This window comes from Phyllostomus hastatus, unplaced genomic scaffold, assembly GCF_019186645.2.
Source record: "Phyllostomus hastatus isolate PE091 unplaced genomic scaffold, TTU_PhHast_1.1 phas_contig_148, whole genome shotgun sequence".
Lineage (NCBI taxonomy): Eukaryota > Metazoa > Chordata > Mammalia > Chiroptera > Phyllostomidae > Phyllostomus > Phyllostomus hastatus.
In genome coordinates, this window is record NW_025333607.1 from 4,731,793 (window position 1) to 4,754,433 (window position 22,641).

The 22,641-nt window shown below is 46.8% G+C and overlaps 1 protein-coding gene across 1 annotated transcript in view; it reads right to left on the minus strand.

Moving 5' to 3' along the window:
- Nucleotides 1-22,641, minus strand: part of MAP3K21 (mitogen-activated protein kinase kinase kinase 21) — a 50,874-nt gene that overhangs the window by 10,653 nt on the left and 17,580 nt on the right. Inside the window, exons 2-6 of the mRNA XM_045816963.1 lie at nucleotides 21,712-21,892; nucleotides 15,912-16,060; nucleotides 12,334-12,509; nucleotides 4,422-4,662; nucleotides 144-266 (exon numbers count right to left, since the gene is read on the minus strand). Of these exons, the coding sequence (XP_045672919.1) occupies nucleotides 144-266; nucleotides 4,422-4,662; nucleotides 12,334-12,509; nucleotides 15,912-16,060; nucleotides 21,712-21,892 (870 nt within the window). The remainder of the gene's footprint in view (nucleotides 1-143; nucleotides 267-4,421; nucleotides 4,663-12,333; nucleotides 12,510-15,911; nucleotides 16,061-21,711; nucleotides 21,893-22,641) is intronic.

A 22,641-nucleotide genomic window follows, 5' to 3' on the forward strand; every position in this document is an offset into this window, starting at 1 on the left:
AGACTAAATTTTGTTTCCCAAATAGTAGGGACACCTATTCAACGCCGAACACTTAGCTACAGCCGGCTACGAAGGCAAGTCTGCGTCAGCAGGTCTGATGACAGAAAGGCGCAGGGAAGCCCGTGGGCGGGGAGGGCGCTCACACTGTATGGCCCGGAGCCTCGGGATCATGGTGGGGCTGCTGGGCGGGCTGGAGCCACTGCTGTTCAGACTCCTCCGCTTGTCCAGGTTGGGAGACGCCTGCACGGTTATTTTGTGCTGGAAATCTGGTCAATGGGAGAAAGAGGAAGAATTGAGGGCTCATGGTTTTGAGTTATTTTCACAGCCACGTCTTTAGCACACAGCAATACAAGCCAAAATGGCCAGACAGTAAGAAATGAAGCAGAGCTCAGAATCAGTTCCTTCGTTTCTCATGCATCTTCCAGCCAGGGTTCAGGTCAATAATGGTTCGGCAGCTGCACTGGGTGCAGTGGAGACGCGCCCACACACGCAGAGAAATGAAATTTACTAGGTGCTTGTCAGTTGTACACTCTGCATCACCCCCACACAAACACACTCGGGTCTCCCTGCTGCTTTGGGCTTCCATTTCCTCGTGAAGGCTCTTGTGTCACAGACAATGTACATTAAATGGATATTTCTTTTTTTTAAATAGATTTTTCCGCTTTTCCCCATTGATGCCTTTGTTAGTTTAAGTTGCAGACCCAGCCAAGGCCCCTAAGAAGATGAAGCAAAACTTTTCCCCCTCCTACAGTTGACAGTATTTGTGGTCACACATTCTAGAAGTGGTAGTTTCCGCCACCTGGCTGTAAGAGGGGTAATGACAGAGAGACACAAAGAACTAGGGGGATATATGAGAGGCGGACTGATGTCACCAGAGGGCAGAGGAGACTGAGAAACTGAGTAAATTGACCAAAAAAAATCCTAAAAACTCAGACACAGGTGGAAGGAATCACTGGGCGTTCTTTCAGTGCCGTAACCTTTGATTGATTTTCAATTGACTGGAGTATGTTTACAGCTCAGTGGGGGCAGAGGTTAACTTTTAGATTTTGTCTGGTGATGATGCAAATGATTTCCGTCTGGCCAATAAAGACAACCCCAAAGGTTATGGTTTATTGCCGTATCAGGCATTAACCAGGCATGTATTCAGCCCAGCAATCTAATCCTAACCTTCCTTCGTTAAATGGTCCTTAAGTGCCTCACTCTAACTCTGTGAGGACCAGCTTCACCTGGTTCCCTCCTTAATTAGTGAGTTGAATGAAATCTTTGACACATGTTCGTTTCACACTTGCAGGAGAACTATTGTTTACCTGTTTGAAAATTATACTTTAAAGAACCACCTGGTATTTGAAATAAGGAAGTGGAATTCGGCAGGCAAGACAGCTATCCAGTTATCCCTAAGTTTTCTTAACAGTGTCTTCTCGCTGACCCTCCCTGTCCAATCCAACACACAGTATCTTGTAAACTCTGGGCCTTGTGTTCTTATTCCTCATTGTCATAGTTGAGAAATTCATATTCTCGATTCTGGAGTCGGCCAACTTGGATTTAAACCCCAGTTGACCGCTTACTAGCCAGGTGGATTTTGGGAAAGCAAATGAGCCTCTTTGTCTCGAGTGGGGAAAAATATCATTATTCCTACTTCATAGAACAGCTAGGAAAAACGAAATACAAATAAGTATAGAAAATACTTTGCTGTGTATGATGTGCATCCATGTTTTTGTATGCATTACACACCGGATTATTATACCCATCGCTATACCCGTGGTACGTAATCATTACACCCATGTATAATGTGCATCCTTATTTTTCCGTCAAAGACTGGGCAAAAAAGTGCGCATTATGCATGGCAAAATGTGGTCCTCAGCACAGGGCTCAGGACCTAATAAACCTTCACTAACTCTGTGTCTGATTCGTTTTGTTCTCCCACGGGTGTCCAACCCACAGCCCGCATGCGGCCAAGGGTGGCTATGAATGTAGTCCAACACAAGATCGTAAATCTACTTAAAACCTTTGTGTTGTTGCTCATCAGTTTCCATTAGTGTCTGTGTGTTTAAGGTGTGGCCCAAGACAACTCTTCTTCCAGTGCGGCCCAAAGACGCCAAACGGTGGGACCCCTGCTTCCGTCATTTACTTCTAAAGAAGGGGGCCTTCTCAGACCCTCGACCAGGTTGCCTCTCTCTGCTAATCATGGACGTGTTCCCTCACAGCAGTTAATAATTATAGCAAGAAAATAAGTATATGTTTAATGATTAGCTTAAGGCTCACCCCTCCCCCTGTACAGCGTCGGCTCCACTTGGGCAGAGGCCGCTGGCCTCTGGCACAGCTGGCCCCACCCCAGTCCACGCTGGCCCAGAGCCTCCCACGTAAACGGCGCCGTCAGTCTTGGCTGAACAGATATCTTCCCTGTTTAAGACTTTCAGTAACATGAGGGCAGAGATCACGTGTATCTTACTGCAATCCCTAGTACTTGGTTCATGGTAGGTCCCCAAGTGTTGGTTGGATGAGAAAATCACTCGAGGTTTGTAATAGGTTCAGACTGGCGCTCATAGGTAATTGCTGAGAATTACGTGGCAGGGTGGAGGGGGGTCTGGAAGACAAAGCCAAAAGAAATGAAGTACCAGATGGGGGGCTCCTTCTATCTAGCAAGTGAGAAATTATGAAAGACGGGAGCGGGCAGAGCAGGGAAAGAGGAAAGAGGGGACACGGGTCCTCCAGACATGAGGACGACTGGGCGGCAGGTGGCGGGGGGCGTGATAAGAGAAATATTCTCACCCAGAGATCTGAAACAGTGTATTTCAGACTGCAGTGTTTTATAAGAGTTTGACTGGCCCCATGATCTGTCACAAAATTATGAAAGCACATTCTCCATGAGTTTGTTTGTTTTTTCTTCTTTTTAATAGGAGGAGCCTCCGGCCCAAAGCAGAAGGCAGGTGTGCTCTTGCCCAGCTCAGAACTGGAACTCAGAACTGGGCCACGGCGCTTGAGTGACAGATCATGGGGAACAGATGATGGGAGAGGAGATACTAAGCCCCGCCTCCCACCAAGTTTCCCAAGTGAATCAATGACTATTAATGATGATAACAGAGTCACAACACAGACAGAAGAAAGCTGCTGCAGCTAAGAACCGAAGAGGAAAACTCACACCGGGTGCCTCTCTGAATTTCTCTGTCAGCTCACCCGAAAGGAGAAGTCTCACCATAAATAAACTAGACTGTTTTACATCGTGCCTGACATGTAAGACAGTTCAGTTGGGGGTCCTTCAAGTTCAAAGCCAGCATCAGAAGAGAATCTGGAAAAGGACCTCTGTCTTTTCCCCAGAGAGGGACCTTAGCCTGTCCTCACCTCATCCAACCGAAGACTCAACAGTGTGTGGTGTGTGCTCATGACAACCCACACCAGCAATTAGCCGGTCACTTGCGGATTTCTGAAACAACCTGCAAAAACCCTATATGGACTGCACGGCCGCCTGTCTTTTGTAACAAGTATTTTTACAGGACAACTCATACATACTTTCTATAAAACCTGTTGTTATTATTTAAATCTAACTTGTGTGACACTAACAAATATCTTAGAACACTAGGACCCATTGAACACTCCAGTACACAAACATACACAGAGAAATAGACAGGGACATTGATACAGATGGGGAGATAATTAATACACATTCTCTAAAGCGCTGCCAGTCTCGTTCTGTCCCCACTCTTCCCTGCTATTAGAAAAAAAGAATCACAAAATATGGAGGGTGCTTGGTTCTTCCTTAAATCAGTGTAAAACATACTATTAAACAATTAATTTCATAAACACAGGTTTGCTATTTTCTATTCTGGTTAGCTTCTCCTAACACCCGTAATCCCTGTAGATTATAATCACAATGATTTAAACATGTTTTTAAAATCTTCCCTAGATGTCCTGGTTCATTTTTATACCTACAGGATTTTAAACCCTCAGAGGAGAGTGATTAAAGGGCTTGGCCGATTTTGTTGAAGGTGCTGATGGCATCTTCCGTGTCCCCAGGGAGCTCAGTTACCAGGGGACACTGCCGACCCATCCTGTGTACACATGACCCTAAAGGAGAAATAGCAGCCGCGGCCCTGGACCCTCACGGGCCTTGTGGCCCTGGTTCGGCACAAGCAGTACAAAGGACTTCGGCTGATTCCAAAGGCAAAGACCAGCTAATCCACATGAGAAAGTCCTCTGAGGGGAGAACACTCAGCCTGCGGTGCACAGCGATGCTCAGCCGAGGCTGTTTCCCACGTGGAAACCCATCAGTTCATCACGCGGTGGCCGTGAACTGAAGGAAGCAACTGAAGAAGTTCGATGCTGGAGAATCTCTTTCCCCGCCTCTCCCCAGTGCTGACCACACAGAGTGGCTGGTGACAGGGTGACGTACGAGAGCCTTGGGGGACAGGAAGACAAAGTCATACCTGAGGGTAAGCTGATCCGATGTCCATCTTTGAGCTTTAAGCGACTCTTCTTGAACTTGCCCTTCCTCCTCTTGACGTTGGGCTTCTCCTGGTTCATCTGGAATAAGAGGATGTTGAGCTCGCGCTCCAGCACGTCGATCTCGCGCTCTGCCAGCTGCTGCTCCCGCCGCTTCAGCAGCTCCTCCTGCGACTTCTGCTGCAGGGCGGCTCGGCTCAGCTCCTCCTCGCGGGACCGCAGCTCCTGGGACGAGAGGGACACTCGCATCACCACCCAGCAGGCCACACAGGGCAGCGCTGGCTGCTGGCTGCGGCCCTGGGCAGTGAGGACAGAGATCTGTTGGCACATCCCCGGCTTAGACCAAACCAACGGGCCCCTCCTTGCGCTTTTAGTTCTATGATTCTAAAAGGCATCATTATTATTTTAACCTCAATTTGAACATTTCTCTCTCACCTGCACAATTACCTGACACATAACATGTACATGAACACGTAGGGACAAAGCACAGATTGATGTGTGTGATCCAGTTTAAAATAAACCCAAAGTTAAAGCATGGCTAATTAAAGAATGATGATTCCAGTTACAAAAGACAGCAGGCCAGGTTCCTTTACTTAGAGACTTCTTAGTGTTAAAGAATCTGCTTAGAGCCCTGGCAGGCGTAGCTCAATGGATTGAGCGCGGGCTGAGAACCAAAGTGTCGCAGGTTCGATTCCCAGTCAGGGCACATGCCTGGGTTTCAGGCCATGACCCCCAGCAACCGCACATTGATGTTTCTCTCTCTCTATCTCCCTCCCTTCCCTCTCTAAAAATAAATAAATAAATAAATCTTTAAAAAAAAAGAATCTGCTTAGAGATGAAAGCATCTTGGTGGAGAGTTTGTGGGAAAGAACAAAGCTAATGTATTAGGAGTCAGTGGAAGGCTCCTCAGACGTGAACATGAGACATCTCTGAAAGAGGCCAATGAGAACTATCCCCACTTACAAAGAACTGGTCAGGTCGCCATGGCTGGGTGGCAAGTCCCACGTCATCCGCAGGTGTCACGGACAAGCTCACATAAGTCCCTTTGTCATGGTACTTTCCGAGGAAAGTCTAACTTCCTCCTGCTTTTGATTTAGAATTATTGAACTTCTGAGAAAGAGAAAATCTAGGGCCTGAGGAATGTATGCACTTGTATTCCTATTAAAAAATATCTACTCAGTAGTAAGACTGAGAACTGGACAATGTTTTTGGGCCGCAGTCCCTCCTTATTCCATTGCTGCCGAGTGCTCTGTCCTCTCCTGGAGACAAACACTGCTGTCCCTGCCACAGGACGTTCTCTTCCAGTTCCCTGAGACTGACCCGTGCCTTGTGGGAGTCCAGGCACCCGAAAACGAGTCTTGACACTGCTCCCCACGCACTTAACCTTGGAATCGCCTAACACCAAACGCCCAGTTGGAAACCCCGCCTTCTCAGCCGGGGCTGGCGCTGTGAGGTCTGAGCGCCGTGCAAACACGTCGCGCTGTACACAATCACAACCGCTCCGCACACAAAAACAACAACAACAACAAAACAGGTGCGTGAAAAAACTGTAAGATGCAGCTCAGGGAAGAAACCACAGCTGAACCCATGACTAAATGCCACTTCAGTCCACTAAGCCCTTGACCTTTGACAGATGGACTCAAAGAGTAAGTGGAGGCTCTGTACAGTTGTTGTAAAGGGAATAAACAGAAGTCTATCCTTCCACAAAGAAATACAGTACTGTCAAGAAAAGACAGAGGATGCCCTGGCCCAGGGGCTCCTTTGGTTGGAGTGTTGCACCGTACACGAAAAGGTTGCAGGTTCGATCCCCAGCCAGGGCACATACCCTAGGTTGCTGGTCTCCCTGCCGGGGCGTGTAAGGGAGACAACCGTTCAATGGTCCTCTCCCTCTCCCCGTTCCTCTCTCTCTAAAAGTCAACAAACATACCCTTGAGTGAGGATAAAAAAAGAGAGAAAGAGCAAGGAGGAGCCCTAAAAACAAAACAAAAAATTATTTATTCAGATCACACGAATCCTGAACTTACGGTAATCCTACCAAAGTGGACTGTAATTAGGCTTTGAAACAGTCTTTAAATGTATTTTTCTAAACAGACTTCATAACCGTAATTGCAGGAGCAATGACTTACTTAAGGCCAATTGATACTCAAGTCACTTCGGCTAATATGCAGCAGCTGACTCTCACTTACAGAGCAGGTCAGCATTTCTTCCTAAGGTTGTGCCAGATATAAACTACCATGTACAGCTTGAAGAAGAAAAAAGAAAGAAAATATTACCTACTTTTAAAAAATATTATGGAATGCATTATTTAATTAGTGGCATTCTTCTACCAGTTTGTCCAAACTGGAGATTTTACTGCAGTGTATTTGGGGACAGAGGACAATTTCCAGTCACTCCCAACTTCTAACTCACTGCTGTATGCCCTTTTGTTAAGATATTACTTTTCAGCGGTGCTGATATCAATCCAATTAGCTATTGTGAAATGAAATGGCATGAGGAAGAGATAAGGGCAGCACATTCAATCAGGGGTTTTGTTTGTTCCTGCTACAGTAACTGAATGAGAAACCATGTTTAATTCCCGGCCCCAAGCTAAAAGGCGAATCCCCTCGCAACAACTTGATGAATAAAAGCAAAAAAATCCCCTTGCCTGAGACTTCATAAGAGAAAAAAATAAGGTCAGAAAAAAAACAGCCACAGTACTCTTCCTTCTGAATGGATCTGAAAACATTCACCCATAAAAGAAAAAAACAAACAAACCATATGGGGCATTAGAGCCCCTTTGAATACTTTGAAATTATGAAGCACACAGAAAATTCTTTTGGTGGCTGAGATTACTAGGTAGTAATATTTGTTTAATTGCCTGGCACAGCCCATTCTAATGGCAAATCCAGACTCCTGGTGAAGATGTTAATCATTAATGGTGACATGCCTTCATATAGTGGTTCAAAGACACTCTGTTCGCCCAGCACACAAAGGCAGACACTCAGAGATAAGGAGCCAGGAATTCAGGGAGGAACCAGTATCTGCGGAGGCTACAGTTTACTGAGTAACACAGGGCACAGCCGGCCAAGTTACTGACCATTAACTCCAAGTCTGACGCCTCCTACCTCGGGCAATCAGTGAGCCAGAGAGGAGATAGAGCACGCTCTGTAGCTACAAGATGCGGTTAGAAATCTCTGAGCAAAAAAAAAAAAAAGATTGTACAGGCTTTCACTGTAGACTGAAGGCTCACAGGAAATACACCATAAATGCTGTATTTCAAGGAGCACTGAGTAAGTCACATTAGAAAAAACACAGAGGCTTGCATGTATAGGACAGCTGAATAGACTCAAAGAATAACAAAGAACTATTATAAAACCTTGAAATGGAGAAAGAGTAGAATCCACTTGTGAAGCATGCTTTTTGGTTTCTACCAAAGCCGCAAGATAAGAAGGAACTCACTAGCTCTACCTCCACTGATGTGATTGTCATTAATCAAAGAGAATCAAATAAAATAGTTTAAAATAACCATTGTTAACATTATTTCCAAATTTTAAAATCTGTGATCTCAAGTTTTATTTTTCCTCCAAGTCCTCTCCCAATACCCCAAAATCTTTTTAATTCTTGCTATCAGACATCTAATTTTAGAATGCCTGAAAACAATTTGCGCAAGTGTAAAAAAAATCCATTAGAGTCTTTTCTGTATCATTTTAAGTCCACAAATTGTTTTCAAGTTTCCAAGAAACACACGTATAATATCACTGATAATAACTCTTCAAAGAACTGCAGGATTGAAGAAGTTAATCTGGTCGGTCATTTTCCTGTATTACTTGATTGCTAAAACCTGGGCCTGGAGGGGGGAGGGGCAGTGCGGCTGCTGGGACCTGCCCCACCGCCCTCAAAGCCACCACTTTCTTTGTTCTAAGGCTAACACTTAATGCTGGAAACAGGCAGCTTTGCCTGAGAGAGAGACAGAGAGACAGAGAGACAGACAGAGAGAGAGAGAGAGAGAGAGAGCGCGCACGCACGCACGAGCCTGGGACATTTAAGGGTGAGGAGACCGGAGAACAGCCGGGGGCCAGCAGTGGCAGAGCCCAGTGCCAGCCGGCTGTCTGGCTCCAGTCCTGGGTCTTAACCACCACACTGGACTGCTCTAGACCCTGGAATTCCGCCAAAGATGTCACACTAAAACGGGGGAGGGGCTCCTGTGGATTTTGGAATCCCAGGCAGATACCCCCACAGCCCACGTGAATTCCTGGACGGAAAGGGGCCGCAGGCTAGAACATTCTCGGTTTGGGGACCAAACTTGAATGCCTGGAGCCCAAGAGGTCCTACCTCTGAATACGAAACAACACGAAACATAGTCCTCCCTCATCGGGTTTAGAGGGCAGCCCCGCAAACCCCACCCCTTCTGTGCCCATTTCTGTTCTTTGCCCAGATGTCCAGGCCCCTTTTCCGGCTTCTAGCCACCAGCCTGGGGAGGCTGACCATCGGACACAAGGCCGTGGCCAGGACCTGAGCCATCAAACAGGATTATAATTTCTCACTACAGAAGCGTTACGTACTGGTAGTGTCAGGGCCTAAGGTTGTGTTTGCCTGTGTTGTATTTCTAAACCTACAAAATCCTGAAACATCTAAGGAAGAGAGTGAGTTACCTCTAAACACTTCTTGAAAAAAAATGACTTCAGAAAAAAAAGAATTTGCAGCTTACGTATTTCTCTCTAACCTTTATTTTCATCATTGTACATTATGAAATACTTAAAACACACTGTAAGCGGGACAGCCAATACCCACGCACTCACTGTCAGCATTCAGTAGCTGCTAAGGCTGTGCTACAGGCCTGTCCCACCCTCCGTGCCCGGTTCTAATCCTACCCCGCCCCCACCCCCCAGATCGGCTGTTTCGAGGTCCCCTTCCGGTCTTCCCGGCCTCTGCTGTTGGATGTTCTGTACATCTGAACAGTTTTATTGTCTATGGTTTTATGAATTTGCACCAGTGGCACCTAATGTAAACCTTCTTCTGCATCTCGCTTTCCCACCCAAGGTTGCCTCTGAGATTCACCCACGTAGACGCACGCAGCCGGAGGCCACGCGTCGGAACTGCTGTGCGGCTCCCGCTGAGTCCAAGCAGCGGCGCAGGCACCGGCCCCCCTCTCGCTGGATGTCGGGTCGCTTCCCGTTTTCCATGGACACAAACAATACCTAAGGGATCAGCCTTCACTTCCTCGAGCGTGTGTGGGAGTTTCTCAAGAATACACACTCAGAGGTTAAAGGTTAAGTAGCTGAGCTAGAGGCCTCTGTCACAGCCTAAGGTTCAAAATAGGATTCAGAACATTGACACACTTTAAAATTGTTTTTCACTTAAAATAGTAATAGTAATCATCATGATTGCTGGGAGCTCTCAACACGATTTTTGAAAAGCTTGTGTAGGCTTTAATTGTAAATTGAAGGCATATTAAGAAAGTTTACTCAGATGTATTTAATGTGTTTATTTAATGCTAACCATATACCAAGTATCATACTTTGTACTTTGGTCAGTGCTATGGATGAAATGACCAAGAAGGAAATAGCACTAACTCATGAACTTAGCAGAAAAGGCAGACCAAGAACAATTAAACAAGCAAATAATAATAATAATGATGACTCAGCCCAGCCATGACAAGGGAGGGAGGAGCAGGCTCCCGTGACAAGGTTTTATCAGGTGCAGCGAGGAGAGGGGCTGAGGATGCTGGAGCCAGCGACTGTGGGGCGGGGATCAGAGCTGGGGAGGGGACAGTGCTCTCGGCAGAGGGCAGATGCATAGAAAGGCCGGAAGTCAGGGACGTGGCATCAGAGGACCTGGAATTCAGAATGGCTGGGGACAAGGTGAGGGTAACTACGGAAGGGCGAGGGAAGTTAATATGGAAACAGAGTCGGCCATGAAGCAAGCATGCTCTGATGCGCGTTTGGAGGGGTCGCTGGCGGTGGGGCGGGGTAAGGCAGGGGAGCAGGACTGGATGCAGGGCCTCCAGGTGGGATGCTGCTGCGGTGATCAGGAGATATGAGGGCATGGGGTTAGGGGAACGAGTGACTACGATGGTCCTTGTCACACAGGAGGCCACAAGAAACATCCTCAGACACCTGTGAGGCTGAGTACCTGAGAGAACGGTAATCCATTAACATAAAAAGGGAAGTAGAATCAGGGCAGGGGGCGGGGAAGTGGACTTCAATTTTTGGCTTAAAAGTGTTGACAAAATAGTCCACAAAGCCCCTTTTAAAAACTTGTCAATGAGATCCCAGTACCCAGCCGGGTGTGCAGGAGCCCCCACTCTAGGGCACAGGCGGCCACACTTGTCTTCGTGCCCCAGGACCCTGGCCCTGTTCCCGGACACAGTGGACAGTCACCGTATGTTTGCCGGGAAAAGATTACAACACCGAAATGCAGAACGGTTCCCCCACAGGCACGTTTTTAAAACTCATTTTGTTTTGGAAAACAATCTGCACTTCAAGGACGAACTCTGACAAACATTTATTAATTCCCCATTCAGCGAGATAACAAAAGTTAGCTACTCAAGGGTAGAATTTAGGCATTGGATGTCTTGATGTCATGCACAGTATTATATACACATATATAGTCATATATATATATATATTTACTAGCTCAAGAAATGGTTACATATGTATCTTCAAACCACAAGTTCTTATTCCCTCCTTTGCCCTTTCCTTTGCACTAAGGTTGGCTATTGGCCTTTAAGATCAAAGTCGATGTGAAAGTCTAGAGATGGAATTCAGGGCCGCACTGCGTAAGTAGTCAAGGTCACTTAACCACAGGAGAATGGTGCTCAGCTATACCATCATCCCATGTTTCAAGGTCATAAGCAAACAGACTCTTTAGCACAGTATTATTGCCTAGAAAGAACTCTGCTACTAGAATGACAACTGTGTGAGGCATATAAATTCCTTCCTGGACAACTATATGGCTTTATAATGCTTATCAGAAACTTGCAATGTTGCACTTTGGCCCATTTATTGCACCCACAATAAGAAGTCAACCCTTTGAACAGTTTACACTTCAGATCAACAGAATAAACCTTGATTCATCAAAATGAGCTACTATCACAACCATGTCTTTAAAAAAACGAGTACTGCTCCCAAGGCACAGACCCATGCCTTGACCTTAGGGTTCTTCAGTGACCGTGACCTGTCATTTGTCATCCGTCAAAGGAGACCGGGCCAACAGGACTCACTTCCCAGCAAGTCCGCTTCCCAGCTCGGAGTGTTTGAACTTCTCGCCTTTCACGTCGTGGGACTATAAATGCCCCTTCAACGTGTTTAACATATAGCTTTCTTTTTTCCTCTTCTTGAAACACATGAACTAGCCAAAGCTTAACTCGCATTAAAAAGTTTTTAAAAATGACACATTCTCCCAGTTTCTCCCAAAAAAGCAGTGTCTTAGAGATAAAAAAGAGGAGGGACTAGCCCAAAAGAGCCTTTAAAAGATAAAACTAGAAACAACACACAGGCCTCGTTTAAATCCCGATGTGTGCCAACCAGCGCCAAGAAAGCCCCCCAGACAGACTGAGACAGTTGAATGTGGAGCACGACACGGTATCAAGGAATTACTGTTACTTTGGAAGATAATAATGGCCAGAAAGTTAGAGATGCACACCGAAGCCTTTATGTGTAAAAATGACGTGAGTCTAGGACTGAACTTAAAATACTCTGGTTAAAAAAAGAAGATGATGGGGAAATACAAGGTGTTTTTTACGTTCCAACTCCACGTTTCAAGTCCAGTGGTTTTGTTCTAGCTGGAAAGCAAGAGTCAACCAACACCGATGCCTGGGAAACACTGTAGGGCAATGCTAATGGTGGTTCTGGACACGCGTTTTCCAGAGCTCCCGCAAACGCGCGCCTGGCAGGCGAGTCAGTACGTATCGCTCACCTTCTCCTTTGTCCTCAGCTCGTCAAACATCTGCTGGATTTCCAGCTTCCAGTCGTCTTGCATGGAGTGAAAAGATTCCTGAGGCATTTCGGTCATGACCGCCCCCTCAATAGCGGTCAGCTGGTTGAGAATTAAGGCGAATGACGGACGAATATGAGGGTCTTGCTGCCAGCATTCTAAAAGAAGCAAGAATCTCATTAATACCCCTGTCCAGCCCAGCTCACATTCTGAAATCAACAAGTATCTCATTAATAACATTTCTCAGCAGAGCTCACATTATCAGCCCACGTTGACAGATCTGCTGGGAACGAAAAATTCTATTGACGGCGATTTGGGAATTTTGTTTCACACGGGGTCCCTGCCAGGGGCGGGCACCACAATCAGGGTTGGGTAGGGCTCTGAAGGCCGGCTCCACCTCGCCCACTGGTGCCTATAAGAGCACACTGACCCCCGACCCGCAGCTGCCGGCACAAGGTACGCAGGGTTCCTGGAAGCACACCTTTCCCCGCAGTCTTGAAGTCCGGTGCAGAAGAGTTTAACTCTCCTGCAATTGTTCCTAAAGATTATTCCTAGAGATTATGTTGGGAGTTGTTAATGTCCTCTACTTGGAGAATAGGATTACCTTTCAAAATAAATGTTGGTATTGTTGTTGTGAAACTGAAATGAGGCATTTAAAATGCTACGAAAACACCGGTAGCTGATGAAATAACGAGGGGTGACTCCCGGTCCCTGGTGACTTTCACTCCTGTGAAGAGGATGCGTAAGTGGCGCCGTTCCCTCTTTGCAGAGACCTCAGCATTTCACCCCCACCGCACAGAGCACACGGCTGGTTCCTTTAGGGAAAACAGGTTATCCAGCTGTTCTTTATTACTGGAGGGTGCTTCTGATCATTGCTTCTGAGAACATTTGGAAGATTAAATTTATTGAATCTTTCTATTTGTCTTTAAGTTAAAATAGTTTATTTAAATCCTCACTCAAGGATATGTTTATTGATTCCAGAGAGAGAGAAACATCGATATGAGAGAGAAACATCGATCAGTTGCCTTCCGTATGTGCCCCAACTAGGGACAGAACTCACAACGTAGGCATGTGCCCTGCCTGGGAATCGAACCTGCAACCTTTCAGTATACAGCCTGATGCTCCAACCAAGCCACACTGGCCACAGCTAACTTAAAATTTTGAAAGGGTTATGGATCATACAGGGCAGGTTGCTTGATTGGATCTGACTTGAAGACTCAAAAATAGGTGAATTCTTAATTTTATACCCTTTACGATAAAGGACATAAACATATCAAGGAATACTTAACTGTCTTAACTTTTTATCATGTGGGCATTTTCTAACTTTCAAGCTTCACGGGTTCATATAAATTTTAATTCACTATCAGAAAGCCCAAAATCGAATTTCTCGACCTAGCCCTTATGTGTAACATTGATATCCCGCGCCCAAGAGTTTTAACTCCGATCTTGCAGAATCCAAAACTTGGAGCGGTAAGAGCTGAAGATAAAGTAGAAGCATCCTGTGCTGAGTTCTGCATTCCTTTATCAGTCTCCTTTAACGCAGACTTTAAGGAATTCTCACGTTGTCTTCCTCGGGATAATACTTCGGAAGGCACTCAGGAAGAGACACGGCAAAGAAGACCCGAAGGTCCCAGCGGAGCTCCAGCAGGCGCTCACGGGGAGTGGCGGGGAGTGGCGCTCACCGCGCGCCCAGCGTTCACAGACGTGCCGAGATGGGTCCAGTGAACAGGGGCCAAGGAAGGGACCATGGGGAAGCCCAGGCTTCAGCAAGGAGGAGAGGAGTGACTGCAGGGAAGGGGAGGGAAAGCTGCCGCGGAGCGTCACAGAAACAGCCGGGGGGGAGGGGCGGAGTCGGAACGTGGTTGGGGGGGGGCTGTGCTGGGAGAACCCGAGGGGACACTCGACATTGTCACAGGAGGAGACAAAGCGAAGCAGAGGCCTTGTCCACACACAGACTCCAAACCCCTGCACGAGAATCTGAAGGACGGTCTGCGTGAGGGGTGGTTTCGTTTGTCCTGTCCTTACAGAGGAAATCAACGTGCATTCCATCTTTAAAACTGAAAAGAAGGCTTGTAGTGACTCAGAACCAGTGCTTGATTTGCTGTGTTTTAAATGTTTTTTAATTTATTGATGTTTTTGAGACAGAGAAACATCAATCTGTTCTCCCACGTATTCTTGCATTCATTGGTCGACTCTAGTATGTGCTCTGACCAGAGATCAAACCCACAACCTTAGCGTATCGGGAGGATGTTCTCACCAACTGAGCTACCTGGCCAGGGCTTAGGTTTGCAGTGTTTTAGGCGGTGAGCTCCCTGGGGCAGGCCTTGCGCCTGTCTCGCTCTTTCTAGACCTAGAAATGTGACACACTTTCAAACAACACTTGCTGAATTATTCATGAATAAAATACCCCCGTCGTTACGGGTGTCTTCCCGATCACAGGCCCAGGTTCATTGCGGAAAATGTATGTATAACAAAATGTAACAGAACCAGCATCTGACAGCGACACTGGTCGTTAAGTTTAAGAAATCAACCGGACTGTTTATATATTTGATAAATGAATAGTGAGGTCCTGACTTGTAAAAGGAAAAAAAAATCTTTGCTGAGGTAGAAAAGTACACTTCTGATGTTTGGGAACCCCAGTCCTTAACAATATCAAGCCTCAGTTAACCAGAAATTTATGAATACCCGTTTCCTGCATTTTTTGTTCAGTTTAGATTCCCCCCTTCCATTTCTAGCACAAAATCTGCCTGTCCTGTTACATAAATAAGTCGATGATACCCTGTACCGCAAAGTAACTTGTTTAATAGTTGTGGGTTTTGTTTTTGAACATTTTATTGCAGCAAGTTCTTAAAAACATTTTCTTAAAGAATTTGACATTTTGTTATTACTTACATGTGATCTGTTCCTTTTTTCTTTTAAAGACAAGGCTCTAGTCTGCAGCATAGGGCACTCTGAAGGGACACGTGCCTTCCACGCCTTAACATGAGCTCTGAGCGTCAGGGCCGAAGCTGCCCTGGCCGGGGAGTTCACTGCCGTAGAGATCTACCACTCGCCCCAGTGCCGCCCGAGTCTCCAACGTGTTATAGTCACAAGAGAGGTTCTAAGCCAGAGCCTGATAACTAAGTAAGGTAACTGGCTGCTTACAAAAAGAGTTAATGTTTGAAAGATAAGGACCACACACGTAAGGTCAGGGCAGACCATGCCAAGTAAGGTTGTAAAACATTTTTTGATCATTCAGTAAGACTTAAACAGCAGACCTGAGCCCACTCAATGTCGTCCTTGAATTCTACTCAGTGAAAACTTTATTACCATTCCGGTGAATTTTGCACACCAATGAGTCACTCATAAAAACCGGACTGTTTTTTAAATTACTTCATCAGAATTTTCCCTGACATCTGAGATCAAAGGCAAGCTTTCTAACTCTAAAACAGTGCAAGTCCTTAAAAGCACCTGAGAATCAGAACCACAGAAATTTCGTCCGTGGTTAAAAAAAATATAGACGTCCTCATGAGCGGTTCCCCTCGCCCCCACAGACGCGCAGAGGCAGGGCGCGCAGGTACCTTTCATGAGCTTGGCGAAGGGATCCGGGCAGGTGGAGGGAATGGGCAAGGTGAGCTTGTTGACTGCCACACCGTAAGCCACAGCGAGACCGTCGATGCCACGATAGGGGACCTCCCCCGTGAGCAGCTCCCACAGCAGCACGCCATAGCTGGAAGGCAAGGTTGTCACAAAGTCAGTGAGGCGGGGGACCGGGCTTTTCCCTCTGACACAGCGGGCAGGACAGCTGTATCAGTGTCTTCTTCCGGCTGCTAGTGAGGACCTTCTCTTCCAAGAAAGCGGCCCTCCACCGGAGGGGAGAGGTCAAGGTCTCAAACATGGGCACTCCCAGAAATCAGCTGTGCACGCACGACCCGAATGAAAACTGCGTAATGCACACGAAAGCTCGGGGGCAGCTCTTTGGAGTAACGTGGTGGTTCTGAGGTTTCTCCTCCCGCCTCGTTTTCCCTACACGTAGACAAAACCTCGCGAGGACTGACAGGACGAGAAGATGCTCGCCCCACGTCCCTCTGACGCTGCACACCGCTGGACTCAGCTGGAAGTGTTTGTAAATAGTTTGTCAAAATTGTTCATCTTTCTGCCTCTCACTTCCTATTTGAGGGGCTATTTTAAGAATGTGTTCGCCAGGCAGCTCAACAGTAACACACCTCAGAAATCGGGAGGGCCTCCCTGGACCCACTGGTAGCACATCACCTCTCTACTTTGTAGGGAGGAGGGTGAGGTGAGTGGGAGGGAAAAGCCAAGATGGACTGTAGCTGCTGCCAAGCTCGGGAAGCTTCAGCAGGTGTGACCCAGGGTCACGGCTTTTCTAGGTCATCAAAGGCAAATGCAATTACAAATACAAGAGAGGACCCAGTGGAAGGACTTCTAAACCAATTCAAAACAATTTTATTTACTTTATTTTTTGACAGAATGGGGAAGGGACAGAGAGAAACATCAACATGCGAGAGATACATCGATCAGTTGCCTCTTGCATGCCCCCAACCAGGGACCTGGCTGGCAACCCAGGCACATGCCCTGATGGGGAATTGAACCGGTACACTTTTGGTTCACCGGTCGGCGGTCAGTCCACTGAGCCACCCCAGCCACCACTAAACCAATTTTTTAAACGAAGTTGAAGGACCACATTTCACTCCACATCCATGCCACAGACTCTAAGGCAACACAGAGGAGCCTGGAAATAAGTTTGCACATTATATATATATTTAATCTCCCCTACAAGACCGGTCAGTACCTTAGTGCCCTTTTGCCTTTTTCAAAACGGGAAGTACACTCAAATTATCTTTTGTTAGTACACACAAAAGAGTCAGCCACTCCAGACTACTCACTGGACTGCACATTGACACCCATAAGCACATAAGAAAGTCCTGTTTACTTTCTTTTTTGTTTCTATTAACATCACCAGTACAGCCCTACTATCCTGTTCACTTTTCTAATCTTTTATCTTCTGACGTGAGGAGCTGTGGGGCCACCACGTCACAGAGACGATAGACAAGGCTCCCTGGGGGAGACCAGCTCTGCAGAGCTGTGGATTCTCTGCACTGAGGCTCAGGCCGTCCTGGACACGATGGTGTTCCACGAACGACTCTCCCTGTGTGCCTGCTGGGCTCGGACGAGTGACGTGGGACCAGCATGCCCCAAGAATGTTCACAACCTGCGCAACACAATGATAACTGTCTAGAATGAATGAATCAGAATTATACCTATTTTTTTGGTCAGATAAAAAAATATAGTGTACTTTTTGGTGTGCCGCAGAATTTTGGTCATTAGTGTACGTGCACTATAAGATCAAAGAGGTGGGAAATGCTGCTCTAGACTGTGTATGGAGAGCATTCAGAAAAAAATAGTGTTCTATTGAAACAGCAGAGTGTGTCCAGTGGCAGGGCCGTGGGGACCCGCCCGCCGGGGCTCTGCTCACCCCAGCAGAGGTGTGTGAGTCCCCAGGCCCTGAGGCCGGCGCCTGTTCTGAGCTGGAGGAGCAGGCACCGCTGAGTGACAGCGGCTCAGAGGCAGCAGACGGGAGTTTGAGCTTTGGGGAGGCTCCCACCCACCAGCTCTGTCCCACTCACAGGACCCTTGAAGCTGACCTTGAGTTGACTCATCTATACAATATAGCAAAGCCTGCTTGCAACTCTCAAAGCACTCCTCTTCCTATTTATTTTTCATTGTTCTTTATGCTTTGCAATATGGGTACTACACTTATTTTTTAATTACTCTTAATATACCACATTATGTTAGCTTCAGGCGTAGAACATGGTGATTAGACACTCATGTAACTTACAAATCAGTCACCCAGGTCGGTCTAGTGCCCATGTGACACCCTGCACGGTTATTCCATTTTGACCTTACTCCCTCAGCTGTACTTCGCACCCCCCTGTGACTACTTTCTAACGGCCATTTGTACTCCGGAATCCCCTCATCCTTTTTACCCGCCCCCGCCCCCTCCCATCTGGGGACTATCCCTTTGTTATCTGTATCTCAGTTTGTTTCTGTTGTGCTAGTCCATTTTTTTTTTTTTAAAGGAATATACAATGTAGTAGTAAACCACATCATGCTAGAACTATCAACAACAAAGTTGTAACTGATATTTTTCAAAGGCTATCTGCTCAGTTTCTTGAAAGTCAAATTCTTAATTTCAGAGAACAAGTAAATGTAACTCACAGATGAATCAAAATCACCTCAGAACAGGGGACCAAAGCCATCTTGGGGTAACCGAAACGTGTCTAAATGCACAGACGTGTCTAAATGCACAGATGTGTCCTTGCTGTTCTCATCAGCAAACAGGAACCCAGAGCCACATGATAACACCGACTGAGCTCGGTTTCCGGGATGTTTCAGAGAATGACTAATTCAGGACAGGTCATTGTTGCCAGAGAGAAGAGGGCTTCCCCAGGTAAAACCAAAGTGAAACTGGAACTATTTCTGCGGAACTATGTATCTAAAGTGCAGCGCGCATTTCCTGTTCTCTGGGACCGGGAGGGGACAGGACACGTGAAGCCCTGCCCAAGCGCTCTAGTGGCCTGGAGGTCAGGGGTTGCAGCAGCCAGAGCAGCATCTCAGGCCTGGGACCCGAGCGCTTGCTGGTTTTGCACCCTGAGGACATGTCTTAACCTCTTGGTACCTTGGGTACCGACTCTGAAACTGGGGCACAGAAGACACTGTCCAAACCCAACAGGAACAGCTGCCTCAGCACCTGGGAGTCTAATGTCTAGTAGGAGGAAGATGGGCAGGAGGGAGATGGGTGTCAGCAGGCACGTTTGTGAACGCACCAGCGAACGCACAGCCCGCAGCACGGCGCAGAGGGCAGCAGCGGTTCCTGAATGAAACCATTTTCACGGGGACATTAGGAAGGGAGGTCCGAAAGCACAGGTTCACGCAGGCCAGAGGCGGCTGCCAGTCTCGCTATCTGACACTTCCGGGCTCCAGCACGCTTCACTCTCGTAAGGAATTCCGTGGCTCCAAAGTCAGTGGTTTCCAGTCCTTTGCATGGCATTTCCCGCCTTTTCCTTCCTCTCTATTTTGCCTCCAGCTGCCAGTTTTTACTGTTCCCAGCTTAGCCTCCCTCTCGCCTCTTCTAATTAGCTGATTTGACTTAAAATCTGATCATTCCAGCTTACAAAACTGAGAATTAGAAATAAACACACTTTGAGAGACAGCCTGGCCAAGAACTGCATAGACTCGAAGACCTGTATTTTGGCTGGTTTTAGAAACTTTTTTCTTACCTCTTGATTCTCACCTATGCTTAGAATAATAGGGTTGCTATTAAGCATTTATATAGATTATACAGCCTTTGCATAGCTTGTAATCACACAGTTTATAAGGAAGCATATGAAATGACACAGTTGTAGTCTTCGGTGATATTTTAAAAGTAAAATTGATTTTGATGTATTTTATTAGTTTTTAGAGTCTTGAAGTATAACGTCTTAGAAGAATCACCTATTTCACTTACATATCTTGGCATCACATGGTCAGAAAATCACTGTAATTAAACCAAGGGAAAAACGTTGACTGTTTCGGGAAGACCTGTGCGCTCAGACCCCCCCACAGAGAGTCTGGTCAGTAAGGCCCAGGCATCTGAGTTTTCAGAACGGCCCTAGGACGTTCTGGAACCCCTGACTTGACAGTTGACAAACTTTTCAAAAGAACAATTAAGTTATATTTTAAATGCAGAGGGTGAGGTTTCCATGTAAAGGACTTTTTGGAACTTATACCAGCAGCGTCTCTGCCACTGACTTGACATGTGAATTTGAGAGTAACTTCTGTGGCATCCAATGGTTGGAGGGAGACCAAGTGCTGCTGGTGACGACTTTGGAAATCAGAAAGAAATGGACTCAAAGACCAGTTCCTCTGACCCTCTTAGATATGGACTCTTAGCAAGTGACATTTCCTTTCTCAGCCTGAGTTTTCTCTAATGTACAAAAGCCTTGGAATTTTAACCACAATGAGATGCCACTTCGTGACTACTAGGATGGCTACAATCAAAATGTCAGATAACAACAAGTGTTGGCGAGGATGTGGAGAAGTCGGAACCCTCCTACTGGTGGGACGGGAACAGAGCAGCTGCTTTGGAAGATGGTCTGGCAGCTCCTCGAATGATTAAATATGTATTTACCTTATGGCCCAACAATTAAATCCCTAGATACACGGTCAAGAGAACGGAAAACATATACCCTCAGAAACACCTGTGCGTGGATGTTCGTTAGCAGCCTCACTCAGAATAGCCCCAAAGTGGGAATAACCCAAATGCCCACCAAGTGATGAACAGATTGACAAAATGTGGTCTATCCATCCGATAGAATATTATTCACCCTTAAAAAGGACGGGAATTCTGTCACACACTGACATGGATGAACCTTGAGGACATTGTGCTAATTGACAAACACTGGTCCCAAAGGGCTACATATTGTATGATTCCATTTATATGAAGTGTCCAGAATAAGCAAACCTAAAGCTACGAAAAGGAACATTAGCGGTGGCCTGGGAGGGGTGGAGTGCTGGGGACGATGGCTGAGAGGTACAGGGTTTCCTTTACGGATTATAAAAATGTTCTAAAATTTGTTGGTGTTGTATTAAATACTAAAAGCCCTCAGATTATGCCATTTAAGTGGGTAAATTGTATGACATGTGAATCATATCTCAATGAAATGATTAACAAACAGAAGAAAGGACAGGAATTTTAATACACCACAGTGAACTTTTAGAATATTTTCAGAATCCAAACACTTCTACACAGGACTTCATGAGCACCAGATAAAAGCAAAGAAGCCCCTGGCGGGTGGTAACGACTCAGCAGAGTGGTTTGTCTCTGTCGCTCTGCTGCTGAGCGGCATCACCCCGGATGACACACAGCTGCACGGAAAACCAGGTAGCCAGGGGTCCCTTCTGGGCCAGCTCTCTGCTCTCAGACTGGCAGCTTCAGTCTTCAGAAGATGCAATCTATCTCAAACTCCTTCCACACTACCATTGTGTCAGGGAATCATGGGGAATTGACATTTTGCTTAAAGTAAAAATTTAACTGTACTTCCTGACAAAATCTTGGCATTATTGTGCACTCCAATTATAACCAGTTTTAAGGAAAGCTCAGCTTTCACGAGAAGGTTCTCCTATCAATGGAAGTCAGGACGATAAAAACCTCAAGTCACCTGCTCCACTCTGATCCTATGATCAAAACCGTCAAACCCTCGTCCAAAGGCCCACGTTGCCCCTTATGCTCAGAACTACGGAACACTCCGAGGCTCCCTCACAGGGCGCAGGGCAGCCCGTCTCCGCAGACGGCTGCAAAGCGGAGAGCCCGACGCTCACCTCCAGATGTCGCTCCCCTTAGAAAACAGGGAGGACTTGATGACCTCCGGGGCCATCCAGGCGTAGGTGCCGGCCGCGCTCATCTTCGTGGTCCGGTGCCACTCCCTCGCCAGGCCGAAGTCTGTGATCTTCAGCGTCTTACTGCAGAAGTCATCGTGCTCTATCTTCTCCAGCAGCAAAACTTAAAAAAAAAAGTGATATACTTTTATAAATATTTTGTCATTTTCTAGTCCCATTTTTTTGCTTCGTATTTTCAACACAGTCCTCAATGCAGTGGGCAGACTATGGGAGAATGAACTAGAGTTTCACCATTTTACCTTCCTTACACCACCTGCATCCTAATGGGTCATTTGTGCCGGAAGTTGTGAGTTTTGTTTTTTTTTTAGAAGTCCACAGACACGGTACAGCTCAGCCCTTTATGGGTGCTTCTCTTCATGTGACAGTGATTTCGAGGGGCCAGGACCCTGTCCTGAGGGAGCACAGGCAGGATCCCAAGTCCCTGCGAGTTTACCTGACATACTCCGTCCTCCTACCAGGCGGCTCCTCACCTGTAGGCAGAGCCTTTTCTACGGACTGTATTGAAGAATCCCTCGAATGGATGACATAATCCCCAAAATTGTTATCAAACATCCCATTTGCAAAACGCTTATAGATATTTTAACTCACGAAGAAATTTTATGAGACAGGAGTGCTTCCCTGAAGCTCAAAATAGAGCAAGAAGTGAAAACTTTCCAGAAACGTTATCCGGATGCTCACTCCCCGGCCCCCACGCCCCTGAAATGAAACACCTGGTGCGCAGGCGCAACTTGGCAACTTCCGGAGGGCGGCGCCGTCCAGTGGCCCCAGGCCCGGCGGGTGACAGCGGCTGAAATAAGCCGCTTCGCACACCCTCCCCTCCCACCCACAGGCTCGCCCCTCCCCGCACCCGGG